The 24226-nt window shown below is 53.2% G+C and overlaps 2 protein-coding genes across 7 annotated transcripts in view; one reads left to right on the top strand and one right to left on the bottom strand.

Annotated features, from left to right (window-relative positions):
* MED27 (mediator complex subunit 27) overlaps window positions 1-20933 on the bottom strand; it is a 141024-nt gene extending 120091 nt beyond the window's left edge. The window contains exon 1 of the mRNA XM_080562260.1: window positions 20854-20933. Within this exon, the coding sequence (XP_080418386.1) occupies window positions 20854-20918 (65 nt within the window). The 5' untranslated portion in view covers window positions 20919-20933. The remainder of the gene's footprint in view (window positions 1-20853) is intronic.
* Window positions 793-24226, top strand: part of NTNG2 (netrin G2) — a 47743-nt gene continuing 24309 nt past the window's right edge. Inside the window, exons 1-3 of one of the 6 annotated variants that reach the window (XM_080562251.1) lie at window positions 793-2318; window positions 4916-6035; window positions 22071-22714. In XM_080562251.1, coding sequence (XP_080418377.1) covers window positions 5823-6035; window positions 22071-22714 — 857 coding nt within the window. In that variant the 5' untranslated portion in view covers window positions 793-2318; window positions 4916-5822. The remainder of the gene's footprint in view (window positions 2319-4915; window positions 6036-22070; window positions 22715-24226) is intronic. The other 5 variants (XM_080562249.1, XM_080562250.1, XM_080562252.1 and 2 more) reach the window with 5 other exon arrangements.

Here is a 24226-nt window from a genome sequence, read left to right as displayed (position 1 = left end):
ATGTGCTTGGGCAAAAGGAGGCAAATGGTCTAAAATTAAACATTCGCTGCAACTATTCCCTATTCCTTCCTGCCTGTGAAAACAGCATGGCCGCATGGTTTGTGATGCGTCTTTTGGGCTCCCATGTCCATCTGTGTCACGACCGATCTCTCCCCTCTCTGGCGTAAGGAACCCTTGGAGCCAGACCTTCCTCTTCTCTCCTGGAGCTGGAGCAGAGCACTTCCCATCGCCAGCCCGCTCCTGGCTCTGCCCATCCTTGGGCAAACCCCGCAGCTGCTGCTCCTGGTGATTCGCCTGCAGCTAGCGCCTTTTACCTGCGTAGGTATTACTGCCAGCTTGTGATCTTTTGAGTTCGCAGGGCTGAGAAAAACAACTTCGTTTTTTCTTTAAATGCCAAGTAGCCCAGAAGTGTGACGACTCATACTGTGCTGTTATTCTTTCCAATTGAAACCTAATGATGCGTGCATATCACTTAACTCTGATGTCAATAATCAGCACACCACTTGGTCTTTGCCGTGGCTATTAGAGGGAATGAAAATGAAATACCAACTCCTTTTTATCCTGTTACTGTACCATAATAACTAATAAAGGAGTAATAAGTGAGACATGGGGAATTTCCAGGGGATTCATTACTACAGAGAAGACCTAAAGGCACAAAGTGAAATCCAGGAATATTAGCCAGCCCTGAAATCCCAGCCAGCGCTTCTCATTTAAGTAATACTGCTGCTATAAAATGAGTGTTTACAGAAAAAAATAACACGTGGAAAGTATCTGTCTGGGTCTTGACCAGGGAGGGGGAATGGGGATTGACCCAGAACCAAAGGCAGTCCCGCAGGTAGAAGCTACCCCCTGCCTCAGTGCAGCAGCTAGGTGGGGCCACAGTCAAGATACTTTCTGTCATTTCCTAAGTCTCACTTTTGCTCCACTACATGGAAACATTTCCCAGGAGAGCTCTAAATCACCTCTGCCTGGTCACAGGGTGGGCTGTGGGTTTTCCAGGGACTCTTGGGTGGGAGAAGCCACAGAAAGACCCCAGAGCAGCCGGTAAAAGTAAATCACGTAACGAAATACTGAGTCAATGAGATTGCAAATCACATACGGATTGGACACTGCACTTTCTGGCTTAGAAATTATTGAATTATTGGTGAGGAACGAACAGACATTTTTTGATGGTTGTGCACGTACGGGGGGACAGCGGGTTTCTTTGTTTCTTCCCCCTGCAAATAAGCTGCCATTTATCCCTCTGCACGTCAAAAACCTGTCGCTGCCTAGGAATGAGCCTGGCTCCAGCCTCTGCCAGGGCAGAAGCTCAGGGTCAGCACAGCAGAGCCTGGTGCAGGGCACCAGGGACCTTCACCTGCCGCCGCTTCGTGCACCCCGCGCCCCGAGAGCAGCACCCAGCAGCTCGGTGCCCCGGGCGGGAAGGCGCTACCGCACCCTACGGGTCCGTGCTGAGCCCCCCGCCTTATATAAGGAACCAGGGTCCGGTTAAACCCCGGAGCACGTTCCCTCCCCGTTGTCAAAGCGCTCCCCAGCCGTCTGATTTCCCCCCCTCCGCGTTCCCGCTCTGTTTATCCTATTAATCCCAGCCGCCCCCTCCTCCCCCAGCGCACACCCACACACCAGGAGCCTCCCCGAAACACGCGGGGGGGGGGCGCCGCCAGCTCACACGTGCGGGGGAAGCCCCTCGCGGCTTTTCCCTCGAGCGAACGCGGCCTCGTCGTCATTTAACGGAAAAAAAAAAAAAAAAGGAAATAAAAAAATAAAAAATAAATAAAAAAATAAAATCATCATAATAAAAAAAATAAAATCATAATAATAAAAAAAAGAAAATAAAATATAAACGTCGCGATTATTAAAGAATTAAATAAATAAATGAAAATACTTTGGGGGGGGGGGGGGGACCCAAAGGGGGGGCGGCAGAGCCTGCCAGCGGCTCGGACGGGGCGGACCCCGCAGCCTGGCCGGGGCCGGAGCCTTCGTGCCCGCAGCCTCCTCTTCCTCGGGCGCTTTCCTCGGCTGCCTCCCTCCCCCCCCCCGCCGCTCGCATTTCCTCCCTGCACCTTTAAGAAGCACGTTGCCCGCCGCTGGGATGGGGTGTGCTAAAGCTGCACAGAGGAAGTTACGCAGCCCGGATCAGGCACGGGGATAAAAGCTCCGCTGGGGATTCAAACGGGACCGCAGCCTCGGCGCTAACTTGAGAAGGGAGCCGGGCATCGAGCGCGGCTCCGGCTGCCCTCCGGGGGGGGGGGTTCCCCCCGGCGCCGAAGTTGGCGGCTCCGCCGGGAGCCCCCCCGCCGCAGAGCTTCCCCCCCCCGGTAAGGATGCGCGGCGCCGAGCCCCGGGAAGTTGGGGTGCGGGGCCCCGGGGGCTCCCCGCCCTGCCGCCGGGGGACGGGGTGCTGCCGACCCCAAAGCCGCCCCCCCCCCCCCGCCCCGAGCCGCTGCCGACCCCAAAGCCGCCCCCCCCGGCGGGGCGGTGGCAGCGCGACCCTCCAGCTGCGGGGAGGCATCGCTCCCCTTCGGACTTTCCCCATAAGTGATGCGGAGCCGGGGAGGCTCGCCCTGTGGGTTTTTGTTTTTTTCACCCCCCCTTTTTACTTTTAACCTAGTCCTCGAATGCTCTCAGAGCGCTTTAGGGTGAAAAAGAAACCCCGGGCGAGGCGTGCAAAGGGGGGAAAGGGTCTGAGCCGAGGCTCGGAGGCGCTCCGGGGAGCGGGGCGGTGGGAGCGGGTTCACGGGGCTGAGATTTACAGCTCGGAGACTCGCGGCTCCGAGGCGTACAGCTCGGAGACTTACAGGTCTTTCTGCTGGGAGCACGGGGCTGCTCCTCGGAGCTTTGCAACGCCGGCCGTGCAGCCCAAGCTCCCCTCGCAGCGCTCGCAGAGCGGGCATTCCCCAGCCCCGCTGGTCGGGGGGCAGGGGAAGGCTGACCGGGGAAAAGAAGGGACAAAAACTCTCAGCTCGGTCCCCACGGGGAGAAGAGTGGCTCGGCTTGATTTCTAAGGCAACTTCTGAAATCAAAAACTCCTTCACCGAGTTTACTTCGTCCCTAATTCCAGGGCAGCTCAGTTGTTGCTGTGCTGTGCTCTTGTGTTCAGTTGGGTGTTAATCCAATAATAATTAAAAAAAAAAAGAACCAGCTAAGTCAAGATACAATCTAATTTTGTGGTTTTAATACCCTGGCTATCAGTCCCTTGTGATTGCTGTGTACTCTTCAAAGACAACAAAGAGCATTAATTCTATTTGTTCCCATGAACTGCAGTTTCTTAATAATATCAGGTGAAGATTTATTTTGTGAGGATCAGACCAAACCAAGCAGGGCAAAACCTTCAGCTCAGAAAGTCTCTCCCCCGTCGGTGGTGTGCTGACTTACTTCAGAGCACCGTCGTGCTACTATTTCTGCAAAGGGACTGTAACGTTTAAGTGTTGCATCGCAGACTTCCCAGGGAGCCAGCACGCCTGTTTGATTGACTGACTGTAAATTCCCAGGCAAATTATTTCCCTGGGAATCTGCAACATTTAGCAAGCATAACAAGAAACTAGTAGATATTATAGATCCTTTCTTCCCGGGTTCTTCCCTGACAGCCATTCAAGCGCAAGATATGGTTTTACAGCTATGAAAATAGATCCATAAACTTAACAGCACTGGAGTCCTCATTAAAACTCCTGCTTGTTTTATACACAACACTGAAGCCTCACGCGCTCTGATGTTATTAGGCACTTGGCTGTGACCAGTTTGGTGTAATAATTAGGAACTGACTTATAACTGAAAAGACAGCTCTGATGTCAGCGGGACTTATAAACACTGTGTCACACCGTTTTATTATTTTTACTACATTTACTCATAATGTAAAAATAGCAGCCAGTCTATTCTTTGGGAGTTTATTCGGGTCCAACGCAGCTATAATAGGCTCTTCTTTGAGAGCTAGCGATGAAGCATGAGAGATAGCTTGTCTTTTCTGAACTCATTCATCTCAATCAGAAATCTTTCAACTAAAGAGGGGGGAAAGGGAGATGGCAGCACAGCAACATGAATCCCCCAAACACGGATCAATGCGTCTGTTAACCTGCCGTTTCTGAGCTTTAGTAACTGAGCTTTATGAGAAAGCAAACGCTAGGCATGCTGTTGAAGCAGGCACCTCCAAATTCTGGGAGAAAAGTTGGGGAATCCAATAGAAAGAGAATTAGCCAGAGCTGAATTTCTGTTCTGGATGCATGCCTCCCACCTCCTCTTATGAGATTTCTCTCCGGGATCTAATGCTGAGAGAGGGTTTGACTCTCCCTTTTCAGTTCTTTGTCATTTTGCTTTGTAATTACTTAAGATTTTTATAGCTCTATTGGAAAGACAACAAAATTGCAGAATTGTTGTTTTAACCTGAAATGAATACTGGGAAGGTCATTGCTCTTTGTATTAGGTGAACCTTAAATGTTATTAGAACTTTAAATTGTTTTTTATTAAACGTTATTGTTCAGATAAATCATATGTGGGAATGCTGGACAATGTATCTGTCTCCCCAGCTGTCTTATTTATTTGCTTATCTTTTTAAGACATTCAATTTATCTGTCTGTCCCTGGTCTGTCTGCATATTCTCCATCTTCTAATGACCTACAGCTACTCCTTGATATTATTTGAAGACCCATTAGAGCTATTGTTGTCCAGCTGCTGTTAAAATCAGATACCTTAAATGGGGCAGCACTCCTTCCAATCTCCCAAACAGCAGAAGAGCCATAAGCATCTTACTATGGATTTCTTTTTATTAAAGTTGTATATCTCCCTTTTACAAAAAACTGGCCTGCATCTTGGGAAGCCCGGCCGAGGTCTGTATTTCCCAGGGGACCCATGTTCTTACAGGTCTTGTTGCTCCAACTGCACCCCCCTTTCCCCAGCTAATTTGTCTTTCAATTTGTTGCAGGTGCAGCCTGCTAATGAACTCCCCCTTTGCCCTGATCATGCAAGAGGAACGAGACCTCAGGTAGCAGCATGACTTGGAGCTGAAGGCTTGGGAACTCAATGCTCCGTCGCCAAAAGGCACAGTCAGACAAACCTCCGTACGCCAGCGCCTCACCACTGCTGCAAGGAGCAGAGGGAGAAGCAGCGAGGACAGCACTGCTCCCACCGATGCGCTGAGCACCCAGCAGCCTGCTCAGACCCCTGCAGATGTCGCCCCCCGACACGGTAACGCCAATGCTGTCACCTTCTGGGAGAAGGGGAGGTTAGCCCCATAGAGCCCTCTCCTGCCAGAGCCGTACTGACGACCAGATGCTGTAGTTATCTCACATACTAATGTTCAAAAGCCCCAATAATTATTTCAAGCAGACCCCGGGTTAAGGCACTTTACCCAGCGACGCATCTGCAGCAGACAAGAAGGTTGAGGAAAACCTGATCCAGCACCATCTCGCAGCCTCTCCAATTTACTGCTATCAAATTTCATCAGCGACTCAGAACTTGATCTTTCTATTGATTGACTGGAGTCACCTCTAGATATTTTCATGCTGATTTAGAAGCCCTTTCATACAATAAAAGCAGAAAAAATGAGGTTAAGGAAGACTTTTGACCACTGAACAGCAATTCCAGCCAAAACTTTCCGAATCGAGTAATTTGCAAAGTTGGCTTCTGCGCCGAGAGAAACTCTCTGTGCCTGAACACGGCACACAAAGTGGGATCGTTCCTGTCCTCACCTTGATCTCCTTGGACTGGATCAGCTTTAGATGAGGAGTTTCCATGCTGATCCTGAGAGCAACCCCTAGCCCAGTAGCTGCCTTCCTCAGGACTCTTGGCACTGCCCCTGCCCTGGGATCCCGCACTCGGCCGCAGCTGCCATGCTGTACCTGCTCGCTCTCCTTCTGCACCGTCTCCCCTTGGCCATGGGACAGTATGACATTTGCAAGTCCTGGGTGACCACAGACGATGGCCCGTCATGGGAGTTTTACGCTTGTCAGCCCAAGGCCATGCGGATGAAGGATTATGTGACAGTGAGAGTGGATCCGGCAGGCATCACCTGTGGGGACCCTCCGGAGCGGTTCTGCACCCACGTAAGTATTTCCCTCCTTGTTTGATGCACTGTAAGAGGCTCTGCTTGTAGGTGGCCAGGCACAGCGTCCTGCTGAGGTGCTGCTGGAGGAATATTCCCACTCAGGGTGGCAACACTGGCTGCCGCCTTGAGCTCCCAGTCTCCAAATCTGGGAGATGGGAAAAGTTGTCCCTGCGCATCTTGGTGCTGCACGACGGGGGGGCCCGTGAGCGGGGACGGGGCAGTGCACCAAGGGGTGGGTGAGGAGCTGGGGAGGGCTGAGGGGCAGAAAGACAAGAGCTGTTCTTGGTCTGAGTTTCAGAAGCACAGCTGCCAGCAGCAGCAGCCCGAGCTGCTCTGAGAGCACACACCCACATGGTGAAACGTGTGGTGGGTTCGCCAGTCCCACACCAAAAGGCTGCTGAGTCCAGGGGCCTCCCTGCCGGTAATGCCCACACCAGGGCTGTGCCAGTGGTGGGCGCTTTGTCTCGGTGTGAGAGTAAGGGCCAGGACAGCAGAGGCCACGGGGAGCTCAGGGTCAGCTGGTCTGGCACCACGACTTTCCCCAAAGTCCCTGAAAACGCAGCTCTCCCTTCCTTCTGGTCTCAGTGTGAGAAGACTTTGTGGACAGACACTTGCCCTTGTAGTTAAAATCTTTAACTTATTTTCCCTTAAATATTAATCATTGCATTTCATTCCGTGCACCACAAAGCTCAGCAGGAGCATTTGATTTATAATTCACAAGGCTTTATGTTGTTAAAAAGAGTTCAGGGGTCAAAGCAGAGAGCAAACCAGCATGGCTGCAGCATCCTCTGCCCCGTGGCAGCGGTGCAGGGCACAGCAACAAAGGCAACCCCTGTTGATGGGACTTCCACTGAGCAAGGAGCAGCTTCTAAAGTACGCCACCCTACTAGCTGCAATGAGAATGGGTGTTCTCATCTAAGTCAGCAAGAGAGAGAAAGGAGTCCCAGTTTCTATTGCCTGCTCTAACCAGAATTGTGTATCCCGTGCCTCAGTTTCCCACCTGGAGAACACCCTGGGCCTAAGCAGCTCGGGGCTTCTCTTGAAAATCCAAGAGAAAAAAAGCACTGCTTTGGTGCATCAAAAGACACCAAGCATTTGAGACCATCACGACATGACACCACTATTTACCCCATTCTCTCCAGCCTACGGGGGGGGGGCTCATTAGAGCCAGAACTGTTTTCACTAATTCCAGATAAGCAGCAGCTTTTCTCTTTAAAAGATCATTCGAAAGAAAAGATCAAGCCAAAGGTTGCAAATAAAACAGTTAACTATTGATAAGGCGCTCTGGAGTCCCATTTATCTGGCTGGCTGCAGAAGGATTAGAAGGTGAACAACAGATTGCATTCTGCTAAATTCACGGCTGCTATTTGCAAATGCTCCCTGGCTGACGGGGCGCTGGGCTCCAGCTCCACTGCCCTCCGAGGAAGTAAAAGATACCAACAGAAATCAGCTCTGTGCATCTCTTGCTTCAGTCAATACTGAGCTAAAATCTTTCTATTCTGGGCACCAGCAGCGTTTCCCCGTAGCGTACGCCTGCCATGTGCTGTAACACTTGCAAACACCGCATACGTCCCTGAATGAGCGTTGCACAAATGCAGAACATGGATTTGCCTTCCTGTCCCTGCCTGACCCCGGCGGGAGCACGCCCGGCCCAGCCTTTGTCTGGCAGCACAGAAACGGTCCTCCCCAGCAAAATCCCTGATAAATTCCCTGGCGGAGACACGAACTCAAAACAGAAACAACACGCTGCGTGCTATTTTTCAGATTTTTTTGGATAGGTTTATGAAATCCCACCTTATTTATTGCCTCGTCTCCCACATCTCACACCAGTGCTGCCCTCTCCGGAGGATTAGAGTTTCTAAAATGAAGCCAATGAACTCCAGCACCGCTGAGCCCCCCCAGCATTTAGTGCGCAGAGTAGGAGACGGGGTGAAATCTGTGCCTCAGGACTTGTGCGCGTGGAGGCCGTCAAGGTACATTTTCAGGGCCCTTGTCACGGAGAAGGGCACACGGCCACTTACTGCTGAGCATCCCCTTACGGTCGGCGTAAGGTGGAATCAGCAAGAAGCGGCCTCTCCATCAGGGGCCCTGGGTGGTGACTTGACACCTATTGACATGCAGAGAGGCACGCAGCGTCCGCAGCGGATGTGAGCGGACTTGTGCTGGCCCTGCGCAGGGGAAGCGCTGGACAAAAATCAATGCCGCTGCCCGCCGATCATTGCGACCTCAGAGCCTGGTCCTTGCTGCGAGGGGAAGGTCGCAGCTTGCACAGACCCAGCGGGTCGGCGGTGGGCTCCCACCCGAGCCCCTTGCTGCCAGCCCGCCCCGATGCCTTTCCCTGTCCCATTACCCTTTCTCTTCAGGTTTTAATTATTTTCACATAACAGGTGGGTCCTCAAACAAGCCCAGCTTTCCAACAGAGAGGCTCTTACAGTGGCTATATTGCTTTCTTAGGTGTCTTTCAAAACAGCAGGGTACTGCCCGTGAAGTTAAGCTAACATTACTAAGAATTAAGCCCAGCCCGGCAGGACGCCTGCGCTGCTCAGACAACTAAAATCGAAGTTAAAGACACGCAGACGTCCCTGGGTGCTGGAGGTGGGCCATGATCCTGCACACAGCATCGCTGGATGAAGGTGCACAGCCCTGCTTGGGCATCGGCAGCAGGGCCAGGACCCCACGAGCACCTCCTGCGAGGCTCTGACCTTCCAGGCTGCGCCCGTGCCCCGGAGGCTTTGCACAGCCCAAAGGATCACACACACACATTACAGTTTTACCAACTCACAGCAGCCCTCGGAGTTCTGCAGAAGGAGGCGCCTGGGGGATTGCAGGAATTATTGGGAGGGTTGTCTTTTCTCAGTTTTACAGCAATTTCTAGCCACATCTGGCTGCTCCGTTCTGGCTGTGCAGCGTTTTGCTGCCTATTAAAGCCCCGAGTTTTTGCTTTTTTCCACAGCTCTCGAGCCGTCTCCTATCCATGTCAGTGCCCTTCTGGCAGGGTTACCTGAAAAATGAATTGTACTTTCCCTTCTGGCAGGGCAGGGGGGAGCGGTGGGAGCAGGAAGACAGATGGATGAGCAAATAAAAGCCTGAACGATCTGAAAGCAGGACCGAAGACTAACAGGGAACAATAGGGAACGGGGCTTTTAACCGAGGCTGCCGAGGGGAGGGGGAAAACTTCAAAGACCCAGGCCAGGGCACAAAGCAGTGAAATGCAGATTTCAAACCAGATTTCAAACCAGATTTCAAATGGGAGGTGCTGGCCAGAGGGGCCCAGCCAGGAGCCAGGGGCACACAGGGCTGGGGATGCGGACGTGGTGCAGGAAGGTGGCCCAGCCCCAGCGCTGAGCTGTTCCCCGTTGCTGAAGCACTTTGACACCGAGCAGGGGCCTTGGAGAATTTCGCTGTCCAAGCTTTGGCACTTCGCACACCTGATAAAAACTGACCCACAGGTTTTGTGGGCAATTTACATACAGGGCAGGTGGCGGGGAGCGAGCAAACGTCACAGCCACGTTCCCTGTCCCAAAGGGGCTGGCAGATCACCGGGTTTCCAAATCATTACAGCAAAGGTGAAGGGAATGAGCAGAGGTGTCGGGAGCTGGCTGCCTGCGAGGCAGCGGCCACCACGGTGGTTCTGCTGCTCCTTAACACCCTGCCAAGAGCTGCCTGCAGCCCTCGGGATCGGAGCTTTTTTTTGTTTTCCAGAGGTGTCGAGACAGTATTTCTTGTTCAGACAATGCTCTTTGATGCAGGGCCGAGCTCTTAGCCCATATTGATGGGTCAGGGGTATTTTTATTTAGCGTCAGCATTGTTTCATCAGCTAATAGAGCTTGTTGATTTTGGCACGGGTACATGAAAGGAAAAGGCTTTATTTATTCATTACGCATTCAGCCAAATTTGATGTTTAGTTTAATTCTTAGCTAAACTTTCTGAATGGCGTGGGTTTATAAGGCTTGTGCTAAAGAGCTATTTCTCTTCTGAGACCAGCTGCTAGCATAGGAAAAAGCAGACAAACTTTTAGGCACAGAAGTCCTTTTCCCTAGGCTCTTAGCGTGTGTCACATGCTGCTCCACCTGGCAGCATCTTCACACCCTTGTTTAGGTACAAACGGATGACTGCGGGTCTGGGGGGGGATTAAAATGAAATTCAAAGTTTTTAAAGAAAGAAGGAAAATGGAATTGCTTCACAGATGCTCTTCCAACGGCATTTGTAGAGATGCAGCCTGACCTGGTGGTTAAAGGACGGATTCATCCCTGCTGGTAGCCCAGGCAGTGACAAGATACGCAGACCTTCCCCAGCCTGGGGGGCAAAGCGCGAGGGGTCCTCAGCCATGTGACCACCCTGAGACTCGAGGCCACCCTTTGGGCTGAGCAGAGCCCATACATGAGTCAAATCCTTTCTAAGAAGAGGGGATGTCCTCCCTCCTTGAATGAATCAGCAGCACCCACAGTTGACTGCAACCCCAGCCCTGGCCGTAGCAGGGGGCTGGGTGCCAGAGCTCCCCGCTGCCCTTCCTGGCAGGAGCTACGTGGCACTGGGGACAATTACTTTGCCTTTATGCCAACATTCAGCAGCACAAGAAGCCCACTCTCAGATGTCAAAATGCCACTGACAACTCAGTCAGGGACAGAAAGCCTCATCTTTCTTTCCACATCTGTGAGGTGCTAACAGACCTGATCCCCCACCAACCCTCCAGAACAGACGTGACGCCTGGAAAAGCCTCCTCTTTCCTTTGAGTAGCGCCTGGAAAAGCCAACTTGATGCCATTTGCATCAGGATGAAGGCTTCCTAATTCACCAAATGCATCCCTTGCAGCATTGCTTTCCAGCATGGGAGAAAGGGCTGGGGTCTTTTGGATATATTCCACCCCCCACCCCCCCTCACAAATCTCTTCTCAGCACCAGGGCTGCTGCAGAAAACACAATCCAAAGTCAAGACCAGTGGCTCCGTGCCCTTGGGGCCAGACCCTTGCATTGCATGTTATTAGCTGCTCAGCAAATTGCACGCCACCACTCTCCTACCACAGAGGCTACTCGAGTGCAGCAGGATCTCAGCGTTATAAAAGCAGAGGCTTTACAGAAAATGAGAGAATACAGCTCGGTTTTAAATTAGAGAGTGCTGAGCAAACGGGATTTCCACTCACAGTCCGTGGCAATTTCCTTAAATGCCCAGTTCGGGATTCATCTCGTTGCAAAGTGGGATATTGCTCTCCTAACAAGAATCGCTTCAACTCGCTGATGGAAAAGGCTCAGCAACAGAAATCAAGCTGTCAAGTAGATTTAATTGGTACAGTGAACAGAAAGTTTACCCCCACCTTAAGAGATGAGAAAGAAACTGCTCTTACAAAAAGCTTTGCTCTTCAGTGGGGACAGCATCCAGATGGAAAAAAACAGAGCAGTGACTCCAAAGGCTTGCTGGGGAGCAGCTCCTCCAGCATCTGTGGCCCTCACTCATCCACCAGCTCCACGCACAGCAGTTTTCCATGAGCAACTTCTGAAGCTAAGAGATTCAGGGAAGTCCCTCTTACTTATTTTTAATCTGTGTTGTATTCTGTAGCATAGATATGATCTCCTTCAGGCCCTGACACTTAGTGGGAAGGACCGCTCTTCTACCATGGTTTCCATAAGTGCATGCAACAGCAAAAGCAGAGTAAAGGATGCAGGAGCCCTGATAGGAGATGGGTGGGTACAGGGGTGTTCACCACCAAGCTGTCCTGCTCCTATAAAGGCTCTGGGGGTATCTGCACCCCCATTTGAGGGCTGCAGCAGTGCCTCTGTTCTACTCATCTCTCCCCCCCCAAGCACCAAGTCCTGCCCTCCCCCATTCAAACTATCTGGGCCTCTCTCAGAGAATAAAATATTAATAGCAGCATAGCAAGCCTCTCTGCAAAGGCTGCATGTATTGAGCTTGCAAGGCGCTCAAGCTTTTAGAGAGCAGGACACTTTTCCTACTTCCTAAGCATTTTCTTCGTCCTGAATCAATAATGCACTCCGAGTCCAGCAAACAGGTCGCTGCTGCTGCGCTGCTCCTGGTAGGGGCCGCATCTGCACTCAGGTGCTCTTCTGTAGCGAGACACGGGGCTTAAACTGGCAGAGGAGGGATGGGGCAGGATCCAGGCAGCTTAATTTGTGGACAAGCTTTTGGGAAGTGCCCCGGGAAGAGCAAAGCTTGCAGCTCTTGGGTACAGAACGTCCAGGTTTGGAGGCGAGCTAAAAAGCAGTCAATGGGATTAAACCTCCGCATCCCTGAACGTGTGCCCACATTTGCTGGCCGAGGGGCGCCTGCTTCATCAGCTCCTGATCCCGCTGGCTGATCCCAGCCTCGAGGTCACCCCTTAATCTGCAAACTGGCAAAAGGAGCAGTGCCATAGCACAGCCCCACCCCGACGGCAGGGCGGGCACAGAGGTGAGGCCAGCGGAGAGGGGTCGGGGTTACAGCGGCTCATCGGGGGATTACCAGTTCCGAATGAAGGAGCTGCTCAAAAATTATGACATGGGAGGCCAGGCTGCGCGCGATGCGTGGATGTGCCCAGCGCAGACAAGATTATCTGCTTAGGAGTGGAATTTTCCACGTGGTGCTTAACCCTCGCATCGCCCCCAGATGGGCTGCACACGCATTTTTGGGCCAGGGCGATCCAGCAGCAGAGGCTGGGCTGCTGCTCCGAGGCACCCCGGGGCTGTGGAAATGTAAGCACTGCTCTGAAGGCAGCCCTGCCAGTGCCATGCTGGGGTCCTGCTGGGAGAGGTCACCCTTAGACTGGGCTGATTTCAGCCTGGTGCTTAACGTTTGTCCTGTCACCGGATTTTTTTTTTGACCATTTTGTCTGTGCCTGAGCAGTGCCGGCTGTGCCGCGAGGATGGGGAGGTGACTGGGATCAGTCCTTGTGCGTGACGGGCACCAGGTGCCTTCTCCCTTTGCAGAGGGGAGGACTCCTGCACAGACTGCACGATCTATGACACAGGGATCCGTGCAGACCCTTCCCCTGTGGAGGTACCAAGCAGGTTACAGAGAAAGTTTCAGAGACAGCATGGGGCAAGAGCTGAGGTTTCCTTGACCCCTACATCAAGACTGGGTCAAGGAGCCACCACTCTGATGCTCAGCTGCTGGTACCTGGGACTTTCAAAAGCTCCTGGCAAAGCCAGAACCTGCTCCTTAAACCTTTCCCTGCCTCGGTTTCCCCACCAGAGAATGGGATGTTGCATTGGTACTCCCCAACCCAGCCACTCACGCATTTTACCATGGCTGGTGGAGCAACAGGAGCAGCTACTCCTGGAGAAGGGCACAGTGCTGAGCAAAATATGGTGAAATATGCACAAGATGCTTCTCGAATTCAGAAACAGAGTGGAGAGGGGGAAGGGGAACAGCAGCCAGCAAAGCACAGGTTGCATCTCCTCTCTTGCAGAGAGATGGGCCCAAGGGAGCGCGAGAGCCTTGAACGAGCAGCATGCTGTTCGGTGAATGAGTATCTGCTTCAGGCCAAAGGAAAGAGGCAAAAAGAAAAGCGAAATGTCTTGCTGAGCGCGTACCGGCGTGCGCCTACTAAGAGCCGTGCGGCGAAGCCAGCGGTGCGTGTTCTGCTGACTCACGGTATCCTGAATCCAGCAGGCAGGCAGAGCATGTCCTAACGCCCCGTGAAGAGGGGTGACCTTGCACTCAGACAACCTCCGATCCGGGAGGAATAGAAAGAAAGGGAGAGAGCAATCAATCCCCCAAACCACTGCGAGATGGAGGGGGGAGTAAGAGTGACATTCGGCTGAGCCAGAATTAGCAACAGATCTGTGGAGGGACCCCATTTCCACCCTATTAATAATTCATCCCAGCTCTGCCTTTACCTGCTAATAAACAGGAAACAGCTTGTTAGTGAGGACGTTCTTCTCCCCTTTTGCTTTCTCTGCCCTAATAAGAGCCCCTTGCAGATGGCTGGGGGAAGGGAGGCAGCGAGGGAAGGGCACAGGAGCGAGCAAACATCCCTGCGAGCCCACGCGCCGCTCCCCATCCCTGCAAGGCTCCGTTCCCCGGAGCTCCCTGCCTCCAAAACGGAGCCAGCTTTCCCCTGCAGAGGTGAAGCTGCTAAATAATCCACCACTTAATCACAGACGCCTTGCCAGAATCTGCCTACACGCATGGGCCACTTAAAAGCATCTCTTCAGAGGGTCAGCACGGAGAGGGAAGCGATGCGCAGGGCTCCGTGCCCAGCTCGGGGCACACCCGCAGGGTGCAGGGACGAGGGCTTTGCTGCGAGCGTTCCCAAGCTCCCAGGCTTCTGGACTATCAAATAGACACGTAACTTCACTGAGTGGCATTTAGGAGAAACAGGCAAACACACATCTTGAAGAAAGCTATTCAGGTTTCATTCCGAAAAGGCGTGTTTTACATTCGGAGCACCCCCAGCATCCCCACAGCCCAATTTTGCGGCAAATGTGGCCCCATCCAGGGACCCCTCCCTGCCAACACACCAAGAATCCCAAAACAGCGCAGGCAAATACTTCTGAAATGTTTGCTGGATTCAGTACAAAGCCTCACATCACAGCAAAAGCCCACATAAGCACCAGGGATAGGGTAACCAGTGCAAGAGGAACTCGAGCAGCTCAGAGTGGTCTCGTCACGCACCCTGCAGCTCCCTGCATCCCTCCCATGTCCCCCAGCTTTGCAGCTCCCTCTGCATCCATCTGCCTGATTTCTGGCCGTGTTGTTGCAGACACATGAGCAGGGTCCGTCCAAGACCAAGGGACCCTCCAGCTTCTCAGCTGGACCAGGAGTTGGCCAGGAGAAACCACTCACAGCCTCTAAACCCACCCGTGGCAGGGACAGACACCAAACCGCAGCGTCCCTTCTATTTCACAGCCAGTGCCACATCCACCCCAGCTGGGGACGGTGATCCTGAGCACCAGGACACAGCGCAGGGCACTTGGCAGCCTACAGGGAGCTGAGAAACCCCGTCCCTGCTGGGGCCACCTCCAGCTCCCGGGGCACCGGGCTCAGCCACCACTGAGGGAGGCGCAGACCTTGGCCCTGCACAAGCAGGGACCCGGCCGGCGCTTCGCTCCGGAGGTATTTCTGCTCAATTATTTCCATGCTCCCAGCCATCTCTGCCGCTGAGTTATGCCACTTGCCAGCTGTTGGAAATAATCGCTGTAAATTAATTACGGATGTTTCACCCCTCTGATCCCTCCCAGCCCCCACGAATAGAGTGAAAATTAATTGTCAGCAACTATTTCCAGTTCTCTGGGAGTCCCATCCTGGCCACTGGCAGGTTATGGTTTATGCCCCGAAGCATGAGATTTAATTACCCACGAACGTTAGTTTTGATCATAAAAATCACCTCGTCTTTTCATAAATCCCGACAGAGCAGTTGACCCCTGGGGTCAAGAGCAACAAGAGCTAAAATGCCCGGCGATGGCTTTAGGACAAGCCCGCCTGTTCTCCCACGTAAACGGGATTCTGGTCAGGAAACAGAGTTGCTTCCTGGAGCAGGTATTGGAAGAAAAACCAGGAAAGTCTCCTGATCCACTCATATCGCAGCGTGGTGAAAATTCGTGTTGCAGAAGGCAGGTCTCACTGTGTCAGAGCAGAGGACGGAGCCGCTCGTCACCTGGGCTGGGACGGGGACCGCATCCTGCCTGCTCGGCGCAGGCTGGCAGCTGCAGGGAGCAGCGCGGGGCAGCGGGGCCGCTAATCCCGGGATTAACCCAGGGAACTCATCTGAGCGTAAAGGAGAGAAACAGAAAAACAAATGCACTGAAACAACCCCTCCGGTTTTATCCTGCAACCTGCCAGCCAGACAAACCCAACGCTGCGCTCTGCGGGGAGAAGCCACAAAATAAAACTTCGGGTGTCTGGATGCCGAGAGCCAGGGACAGAACAAGTGCTGTCACCGTCACTGCCCGAAATCTTCCCCAGCAGGAGCTGTGCTGTGAGCACGGGGGCTGCTCCAGCCGTGCTCCCGGCCATCTGCTGCCCCACGGGGCCACCGCATGGCGGGGACCCTGTCCCCCAGGGCTACCAGTGACAGACAGGCTGCGCAGGGGAGGGGGCTGCAGGACACCTGCGGGGAGCACGGCAGGAGCAGTAGCAGGGATCAGGTGCACGCAAGGATTTTGCCAATGCAGTTGTTTTGCAGGGTCTGATGGAAATTTGAGACGAACCCGAGCGCTTTGTTGCTGTGTGAGGCAACGCGGGGACTTTGTGAACCTAATCAGCTAATCTTTAAGCTGAAAACCAAGGCAGGGTCGTAGGTGCACTGCAGGAAGCGGAAAGACCTTGGGATGCACCTGAGAGCTCCTTAAGACGTCTGGAGCAGGGCGAGCACCGGGAGAGGATTGTCACCTGGTGGGTGGAGGTGACATTCAGTGCTCCCTGGAGGCAGGTTTTTGTGCTGCTTTTCCTCATTGAAATCCCTCCAGCAACCACCCAGCTCAAAGGCCAGCGAAACGCTGATCCCTCGCAGGGTTGTTTTGCTCTGGATGACTCGTGCTGCTCACAAAACCTGATAAATGCTCGCCGAAGGAGGGGAAGCACCACGCCATCCCTGCCCAACGCAGCCCCCCTGCCTCCTGCCTGCACCCCAGCCGTGTCAGGGCCGGTTGTTGCTGATGGCACACAAAGGTCAAGGCATTCTCCTGGCTGCTGGGTGAATCTGTTTGCTAAGTAGCAGTCCCATTTGCAAAGTCTGCAGGGAGCTGGATTGGGTTCCTCGGGACTTTTAACGCTGGCAGCTGTTGAGGGGGTGACCCAGCTGCCCAACCATCACCAGCTCTTGCAGAACACCCCGGAAATATCTAAGGTCTGAGTTATTGGAGAAAACACTACAGAAGGAAGGACACAAGGGAAATCTGCACAACAGCATGGGTCTTTGTGCCCAAGAAATGCATTTAATTCCTTCCCCTTGGATAAAAATCTTCCTACAGAAAAGCCAACATTTCTTCACCCCAGCTAAAAACAAAGTTTTGATTTCTGAAGCTACTCCAAACTGACGTGACACCGCTCATCTTCTTGTGATTGGGATTAAAACCAGGTCGATCCCAGGGTGACCTGGGCTCTAGGAGAAGCCTTGACCTGAGCTGTAGGATCTCACCAGGCAGAGGAGACCTGGGGAAACAGCACAGCTCCACGGGGTCCCCAGGCCAAGACACCAGCTGAGCAGCTCACAGGGGTTCTGACAGCAGTGGTTAGCATCTTTGGCCGAGCAGTACAAACTTCCACATTGTCCCCTTATTTTTCACCGCTCAAACCTTTATTTTTTCCTTTAACATTACTAATATTTTTATTATTTTTCTTCATTGTGCAGCTAGCGATTGTAATTTCTTTCCAGCTTTTCCTTTGGCATGGGGACCTACTGAAGACTGCAGTTTTATTTCTGTGCAGCTTTCTCCATTCACAACAGATGTCTAGTTTGTTTAAAATATTCAACAGCTTAATGGTTAATCAAGTAATTTCACCTACAAAAATATATAATTTTATGCTATGAGGCTTAAAAATGGCATTATCTGCCAGGAAAAAAAGCAAAACAACTTTGTGCACTCATTAAGAGCCCTGGGAACCAGCTGGGCTTTGTGAAACTGGGCTTTTAGTGCGCCTGTTTTCCCCATTCCCTCTCCCCCCAGCAAGGTGGGGGGGGCAGCTTACCTACAGCACCCTGGATTCCTGTCATCGTGCCTTGTCAGAGGGAGCTTGCTGCCCAAGAAATCCTCCCTCAAGGACCAAACCCCCGCTGTCACCTTCAGAAGCGCCCTCGTGCAGCATTTCTGCTGAGCACCGAGAGGAGGTGAAACCCAAGGGTGCATCTGCAAACACCAGCACGGGACATTGCCAGACATGTCACCCTCCCGGGGACATTTTCCCCATGCCGTCACAGTCTTGCTGTGATGTCATTTATTACGGCAACTTGTCCTCAGCTAGGATTTTACCGCTTGCCCCAGGGCTTTGCCCATTTGGGCTGAGCTTGGGCTCAGCAAGGCTGCAACACTTTTTGGTGCACCCGCAAGAAAAGAGCAACCAGAAGAGCATGCTGGAGAACTGCAACATTTAGTTGCCATGAGGACATTCACGACTGATTTAATAGCGTGAGACTAAGTGAACTGTTTTATTTTAAGCTCCCTGGGACCAAGTTTCCCTGGCTAATGCATCCTGACTTTTAGATTGAAGACGTAAATATCTTGAGACTTTGGACAGATTCTTTGGAGGACACATGGCTTGGATAAGGAAACCAGATTCTAAAATAATACCTGGAATTGTTTCAACAGTGCTATAACTGATCTTACCAGGACCAAGGGAGCAGCCAAAGAGTGGCCATCTGTTTCCGCTCCCCCCTGCCCTCCCGGCTGACTTCAAACCACCCCACCGGCAGCAAACGCATTGAGCATCCCGAGGAGGAAGGACATTTCAATAAGCCCAAAACCAAAAAGGAACATTTCATTTTAGCAGAGGAAGCCATAGTGACGTGACTCACTTGGTGGCTTTTGAGGCTCTTGCCCACCTTTCAGCGCTGTCACTTAGAGGTTATTTTCACGTTTGCCCTGTTAAAACTCAGCAGATCTCAAGCCATATGCCACTCCGGAGCACCGGGGTGCTTAAAGACATCCTTGGGCTTGCTGAGCTGTGCACGTTTACAGGTTTGTGCGTAAAGGAGCCACCAGGGATCATGAGCCTCCAGTTCCCTGATCCCTGGGACAGGCATATGGGAGACAGGCAGGGTTTTGGCCCTGCTTCCTCCTGCTCTCAGCCTGCCAGCCCGCACCAGGAGGCATGCCTGGCCATGGTGCCGGGCCAGCTCCATCCATCCCTGCAGGTGGGACACCAGGAGGGGCCTTGAATTTGTCAGACTCGGCTGCTTCCCCTCAGTGCTCCTGGGAAACCTCTCCCACCTCCCACCCTGGCCACCCTTTACAGCTGCAGGTACCGCTCTCACGCATCCCCTCTGCTCTGGGTAGTGTTTTATCATCGTGGTTTGGTTGCAAAGCTCTTCCCTCGTGTAGTTCATCCAGTGGTTAAGGAAGCCTCCAAAATCATCCGCAATAGAAGCAACATCCCTAGCCCTGAGGATGGGCCTGGTCAGCACAGCCACGCTGGGGACAGCTCAGGCAGCAAATACTCGGTGGAGATTCATCCCCTACCTGCTTGGGTGCTTTGGCAGCCCTGACGGCTGCTGCACGCAATGAAAGGAAGCCACACCAGCAAGGGCACCCCTGAGCAGTATCACGAATTTATTGGGGAGCCTTCTGCTCTGCCCCGCAGGCGGTTCCCCCACCAGCCCCACACCACAACGCCGCACTGCTGTGCCTTTCTTCAGACATGAAAACAGAGCTCCAGGACGGCCTTTTCAGGGTTGTCCTATTAAGCCATTTGTACGACCGCATTTGTAGCAGAACCATACTGCAACACAATATGTTGCCTCAGCACAGGAAAATGCACTCAAAGCCCCCATAGCTTCAGCTGATGGGGATTTTTCATCCTCTTCCATCAGCAGCCACTGTAAAGCTGTGCTAAGAGGCAGCTACATCCCCCAGCAGGAAGCTGTGTCTCATTAGCAGAGGTAAACAATTCCTCTGAACGTGACGAGTCAGGAGAGCATATTAAATATGTCAATACCTTTTTTTTTTTTTTAAATCTCTGCTCCAGTGCGGCATGCTGCAGCAGGAGAGGCCCCCCAGCACCCCAGCTGGCATCTGCCCTTGCTCAGGACATCTTCCTTTGGGAAGGGAGCACCAGGCAGGTGCCCTCACCCCGCGACCTGACCCACCCATGCAGGTCTGAGCACATCATGCATGCCCCTCATTCACTTGGTACAGCTGCAGGTGAAAAATAACCGAACACCCACCGAAGCATCCATCCAGTGCCCTCCCTGCTCAGGGGGATGTGCATGCACCACACCAGGGCTCAGCAGCTCCGGCCACAGCCCCTTCCTCTCCCCGCACACACAGGAGATGGCAAAAGCCACACGTCACTGCAGTTGGGGTTGTGTCAGGAGGTTGAGCTCATGTTGGAAACAGTACAAGTTTTGTTGCTTTTCACCCCCTGGTTTCTGCTGCTTTCCCTGGCAGCTTAGCACACGCATGCAGCAAGGCACGCTTTATTTACAGGAGCCCCCACCCGCCCCCCCAGCCACTGCTTCATCCCTCGCAGAGCAGCCTGGTGCTCACGTACAAATCAGCTGCTCGCTGTTTTTGCTCGTGGAGCTGCCTTACTTACAGCACGCTACCCAAACGCTGCTCAGAAGACAGAATTATTTATGCCCTCAGGAGCTTTTCTAGGCTTCTCGGCGCTGTGGCCTCCGCTCACTTGTACCCAGCACGCCTCTGAGACATGGGGAGGCCAAAAGCCCATTTTACAGATGCAGAGTGGAGACAGCCCTAGGCAGTTCCTGGTGGGTTTGGTAGCCCAGCTGGAGATGGCAAACCCCAGATTTTCCAAAGTACTTCACATTATACATCAGCATCCGTGTTCAAGGCACAGCCCCAGTCCCCACATTGCACCCATGAGTACCCATTTGTGGAAGCCGGGTCTCCCCTCCTCTGCTTTGCCCAGGGTCTTCGTAGGGTACCATAAATCAGACCACAAGCACTTTCATCAGCTTTGCAGGTCAGAGCAAGCCCCTGGCACAGGATCAATGTGCATAAGCAGCCTCTGCCCAGGCTTCCCCTGCTCACAGCACCAGGGATGTCCCAGCCCCAGGACACAGCCAGCCTGCCACGGTCCCTGCACCTCGCAGGGTTTAAACCTCTGGTACCATCATCAGCACAGCTCCTGCATGCAGCACTCTTCGTTCCAGACCACCCACAAAGCATTCAGAAACAAAACCATAAAACAACTCTCGGTCTTACCTTACTGCTGTGCTCAGGACAGCCAGACCTTGCACCCCTGCAGGCTGCTCACCTCCAAGCATCATCCCTGAGCAGCTCCAGCTGCTTTATCATCTCCTCTTATCACCTCCTCGGTGCCAGGTGGCTCTGCCTCTGTGGTGAGGGGCCCGGCCACAGCTGAGCCTGGTGCCGTACCAGGCCCTCTCCCTCCCCATCCTCTGGGGTTGGGTTCTGGGAGTGACAGTATGAGGCAAAGATGCTTTGTATGCAACAAAGATTTGCAGTGTGAAGCCATGCAGGGCTTTTCAGGGGTCAGAATCTGAAAAATATACCTGCTATAACACATCCCTGCATCATCCCCGAGGCAGGCCTGACCCACAACACTCCACCCTGCAGACAGGGGCTGCAGGGCAGGACAAACCCCAGCTTGTAATGAAGAGTTTTAACACACACACACACACACACGAGCAATGCACCCATCAGCACAGACAACCCTGTTATTGAGCTGAAAAATCACCAGAAATGGTTATCGCGTCAGGCTGACTGGGTGCAGCCCAGAGCGTGCCTGCATCACTTGTCCCCAAGGCCAGCATACTGTCCTGGGGCAGCCTGGGGGGTTCAGCAGAGACACCACAAGAACAAACTTCTGTTCTCTGCCTTACATCCCAGTCCCGTCCCAGCTCAGGGCACAGGGAAATGGGGCTTTCCCCCTCCAGCAGTGCTGGGCCCCGCTCAGAGAGCCTGGGGAATGGTGTCTCACCGGCCTGGTCAGTGTCAGGAGCTGGTGGAGGCATGGAGGCTGTGTCTGGGGATTGAGACGTTCCCTCTTTCTGAGCAAGCAGGCGTGAATGTGGCTTTCCACGGGCTTGTAACTCGGCCAAGCTGAAGTGAAGTTTCTCAGAGACAGTCTCAGGGAAAATGCTTTCTATGAAAATTGCCCCTGTGCCAAATTGAAGGGCCCTTTCCCAAAGGGCCTTTCAGAGGAAACAACTCAGCTATTCTAATGGCAAAGGCAGAGCTACGTATTTCTGTCTTAAATTCATTCTCAGAAACGGCATCATGCAGAGCCAGGCCCCCGGCACACTCCAGCTCAGCCGAGCAGTTAACATTTTGACAAAAGCAGCAAAAAAAGAAGGAACGGGGGCAAGCAGGGTCTGGCTGCGAGCTCGGTCACCCCCGCGTGGCCCACAGTGCCCAGGCATTGCTTTCTTCTCTCGTGACCGTTGTTGTTGTTCCAGGAGAACCCGTACCTGTGCAGCGACGAGTGCGATGCCTCCAACCCCGACCTGGCCCACCCGCCCAAGCTCATGTTCGACAGCGAGGACGAAGGGCTGGCCACGTACTGGCAGAGCGTGACGTGGCGCCGGTACCCGGAGCCACTGCTGGCCAACATCACGCTGTCCTGGAACAAGAGCATCGAGCTGACGGACGACATCGTGATAACCTTTGAGTACGGCCGGCCCACCATCATGATGCTGGAGAAGTCGCTGGACAACGGGAGGACTTGGCACCCATACCAGTATTACGCAGATGACTGCATGGAGGCCTTCAGCATGCCAGCACGGAGGGTCCGGGACCTCTCCACCACCAGTGCCAACAGGGTCCTCTGCACGGAGGAGTATTCCCGCTGGGTGGGATCCAAAAAGGAGAAGACTGTCCGGTTCGAGGTGAGGGACCGCTTTGCCATCTTTGCTGGCCCCGACCTCAAGAACATGGACAACTTGTACACCCGGCTGGAGAGCGCCAAAGGGCTCAAGGACTTCTTCACCGTGACTGACCTGAGGATGAGGCTGCTGAGGCCAGCCCTGGGGGGCACCTACGTGCAGAGGGAGAACCTGTACAAGTACTTCTACGCCGTCTCCAACATTGAAGTCACCGGCAGGTAACGGCCACTGTGTTTCTTTAGGTAGCTCTTCTCGGAGGGATGAGAAGAGGGTTACTGCTAGAAAACTGAGCCATCAGTGTCAGTGTCAACTGATGAGATTATCGGTGTTTCTTCCTCTAAGACCTTCTCTTCCAAACCAGGCAGCACTGGTAATAAAACAGATGTGACCTTGTAGGGAATGGCTCAGGCATCTCAAAGGCTACCATGGGGGTGTCCAAGAAGGGCTGTGTCCTTACCAGTGTGGTGTAGGGATGGACAGTCAGGTCTCAGTTCCCTCCCAGATTCCTGACCCCCTCTGTCCCCCGTTCACCCTGTCCCCAGCTGTGCAAACATGGGCAGCCTCTGCCAAATATTTCAGGGGTGGTATAGTGGATCTGCGGGTGAGGAATGAGGCTCTCCCCATTACACGCCATCCCGCAGGTGGTACAAGCAGCGTGGGTCATCCTGGCTCAGCCCTGTACCCCAGAGCAGCCCTGTCTCAGACCAGAGAGGTTTGGGGTGAGGCTAGACCCAGAGACAGATCTGGGGCAGGGGAAGGCAGGAGGGGGTTTGTTTCTCCTGGTTTTTGTTTTTTGTTTCTCTGTACAATGCCATATGTTACGTTATGACATCAGCCGAAAAAGCAAAGTAAGGTGGAAAAATGCCGAGATGGCTAATTTCCCATCCAGCTTGTGGATTCAGCTTGCGTGAGACTTAGAGGCGAGAGGGGAAAAATCTCCCCATCACCCACCCCTGCTAACAAGGATCACCACAGCGACAGAGGACCCGTTTGTATCGTTTCCAAACTGTTTGCTTCTGAGACTTGCAAGCGAAACTGTTTTGCAGGTGCCACTGAGGCCAGCTTTGACTGCGCTCCAAGGGAAAGGAAGCGGCAGCAGTGGGATGGAAGAGCCCTTTCTTTCGGCAGAGGGTGGTGGGAAGGGCAGCAGGGTGCTGGGAGCGGATTCGGCCACTTTTGCAGAGCAGTCGCAGGCAGGGACGAGCAGCCACCTCTCCCAGCCTGTATTCCTCTGTGTGCTAACTATCCATTCCTTGGAGCAGCTCAGGGTGGGGCAAAACAGCAGAGCAGAGAGTGAAAGGAAGGGAAAGCAGGTAAAGGAGGGATAAAAGGCCGGTGCTTTGCCTTCCCTCTCCCCTGAATACTGCAGCTCCTTGGTGCTGGTGACAGCAGTGGCAAGGCTGCAGTAGCCAGTTCACAGCCAAAGCACCGGCTGATGGGGGCTGTCGGCAGGGAGGGGTGGAGGTGCTGTGCCAGTTCATCAGGACTGGTTAGACTTCAGGGTTGTAACAGGGATGCAGAGTTTCCAGTTCATAAAGTGGTAATTGATTAAATATTTGATGCCCTTGTGCAATGACCTTTGGCTTCCAAGCATGGCTAAAACTCGTGCGTGCTGTGCAGGTAACCAAGGCCTCATTGCCGTACCCACAGCAGCTCTGGGATGCTTGATGCTTTAAGGTACACAGTAGAATAGAGCTGTTAGTATATGGTGTAGCAGCTCTTGGTGCTGG

Source organism: Anser brachyrhynchus (genome assembly GCF_964034855.1).
Source record: "Anser brachyrhynchus genome assembly, chromosome: 19".
Classification (NCBI taxonomy): Eukaryota; Metazoa; Chordata; class Aves; order Anseriformes; family Anatidae; genus Anser; species Anser brachyrhynchus.
The sequence above is the reverse complement of the archived record's forward strand: the minus strand, read 5'-3'. Positions and strand labels throughout refer to the sequence as shown.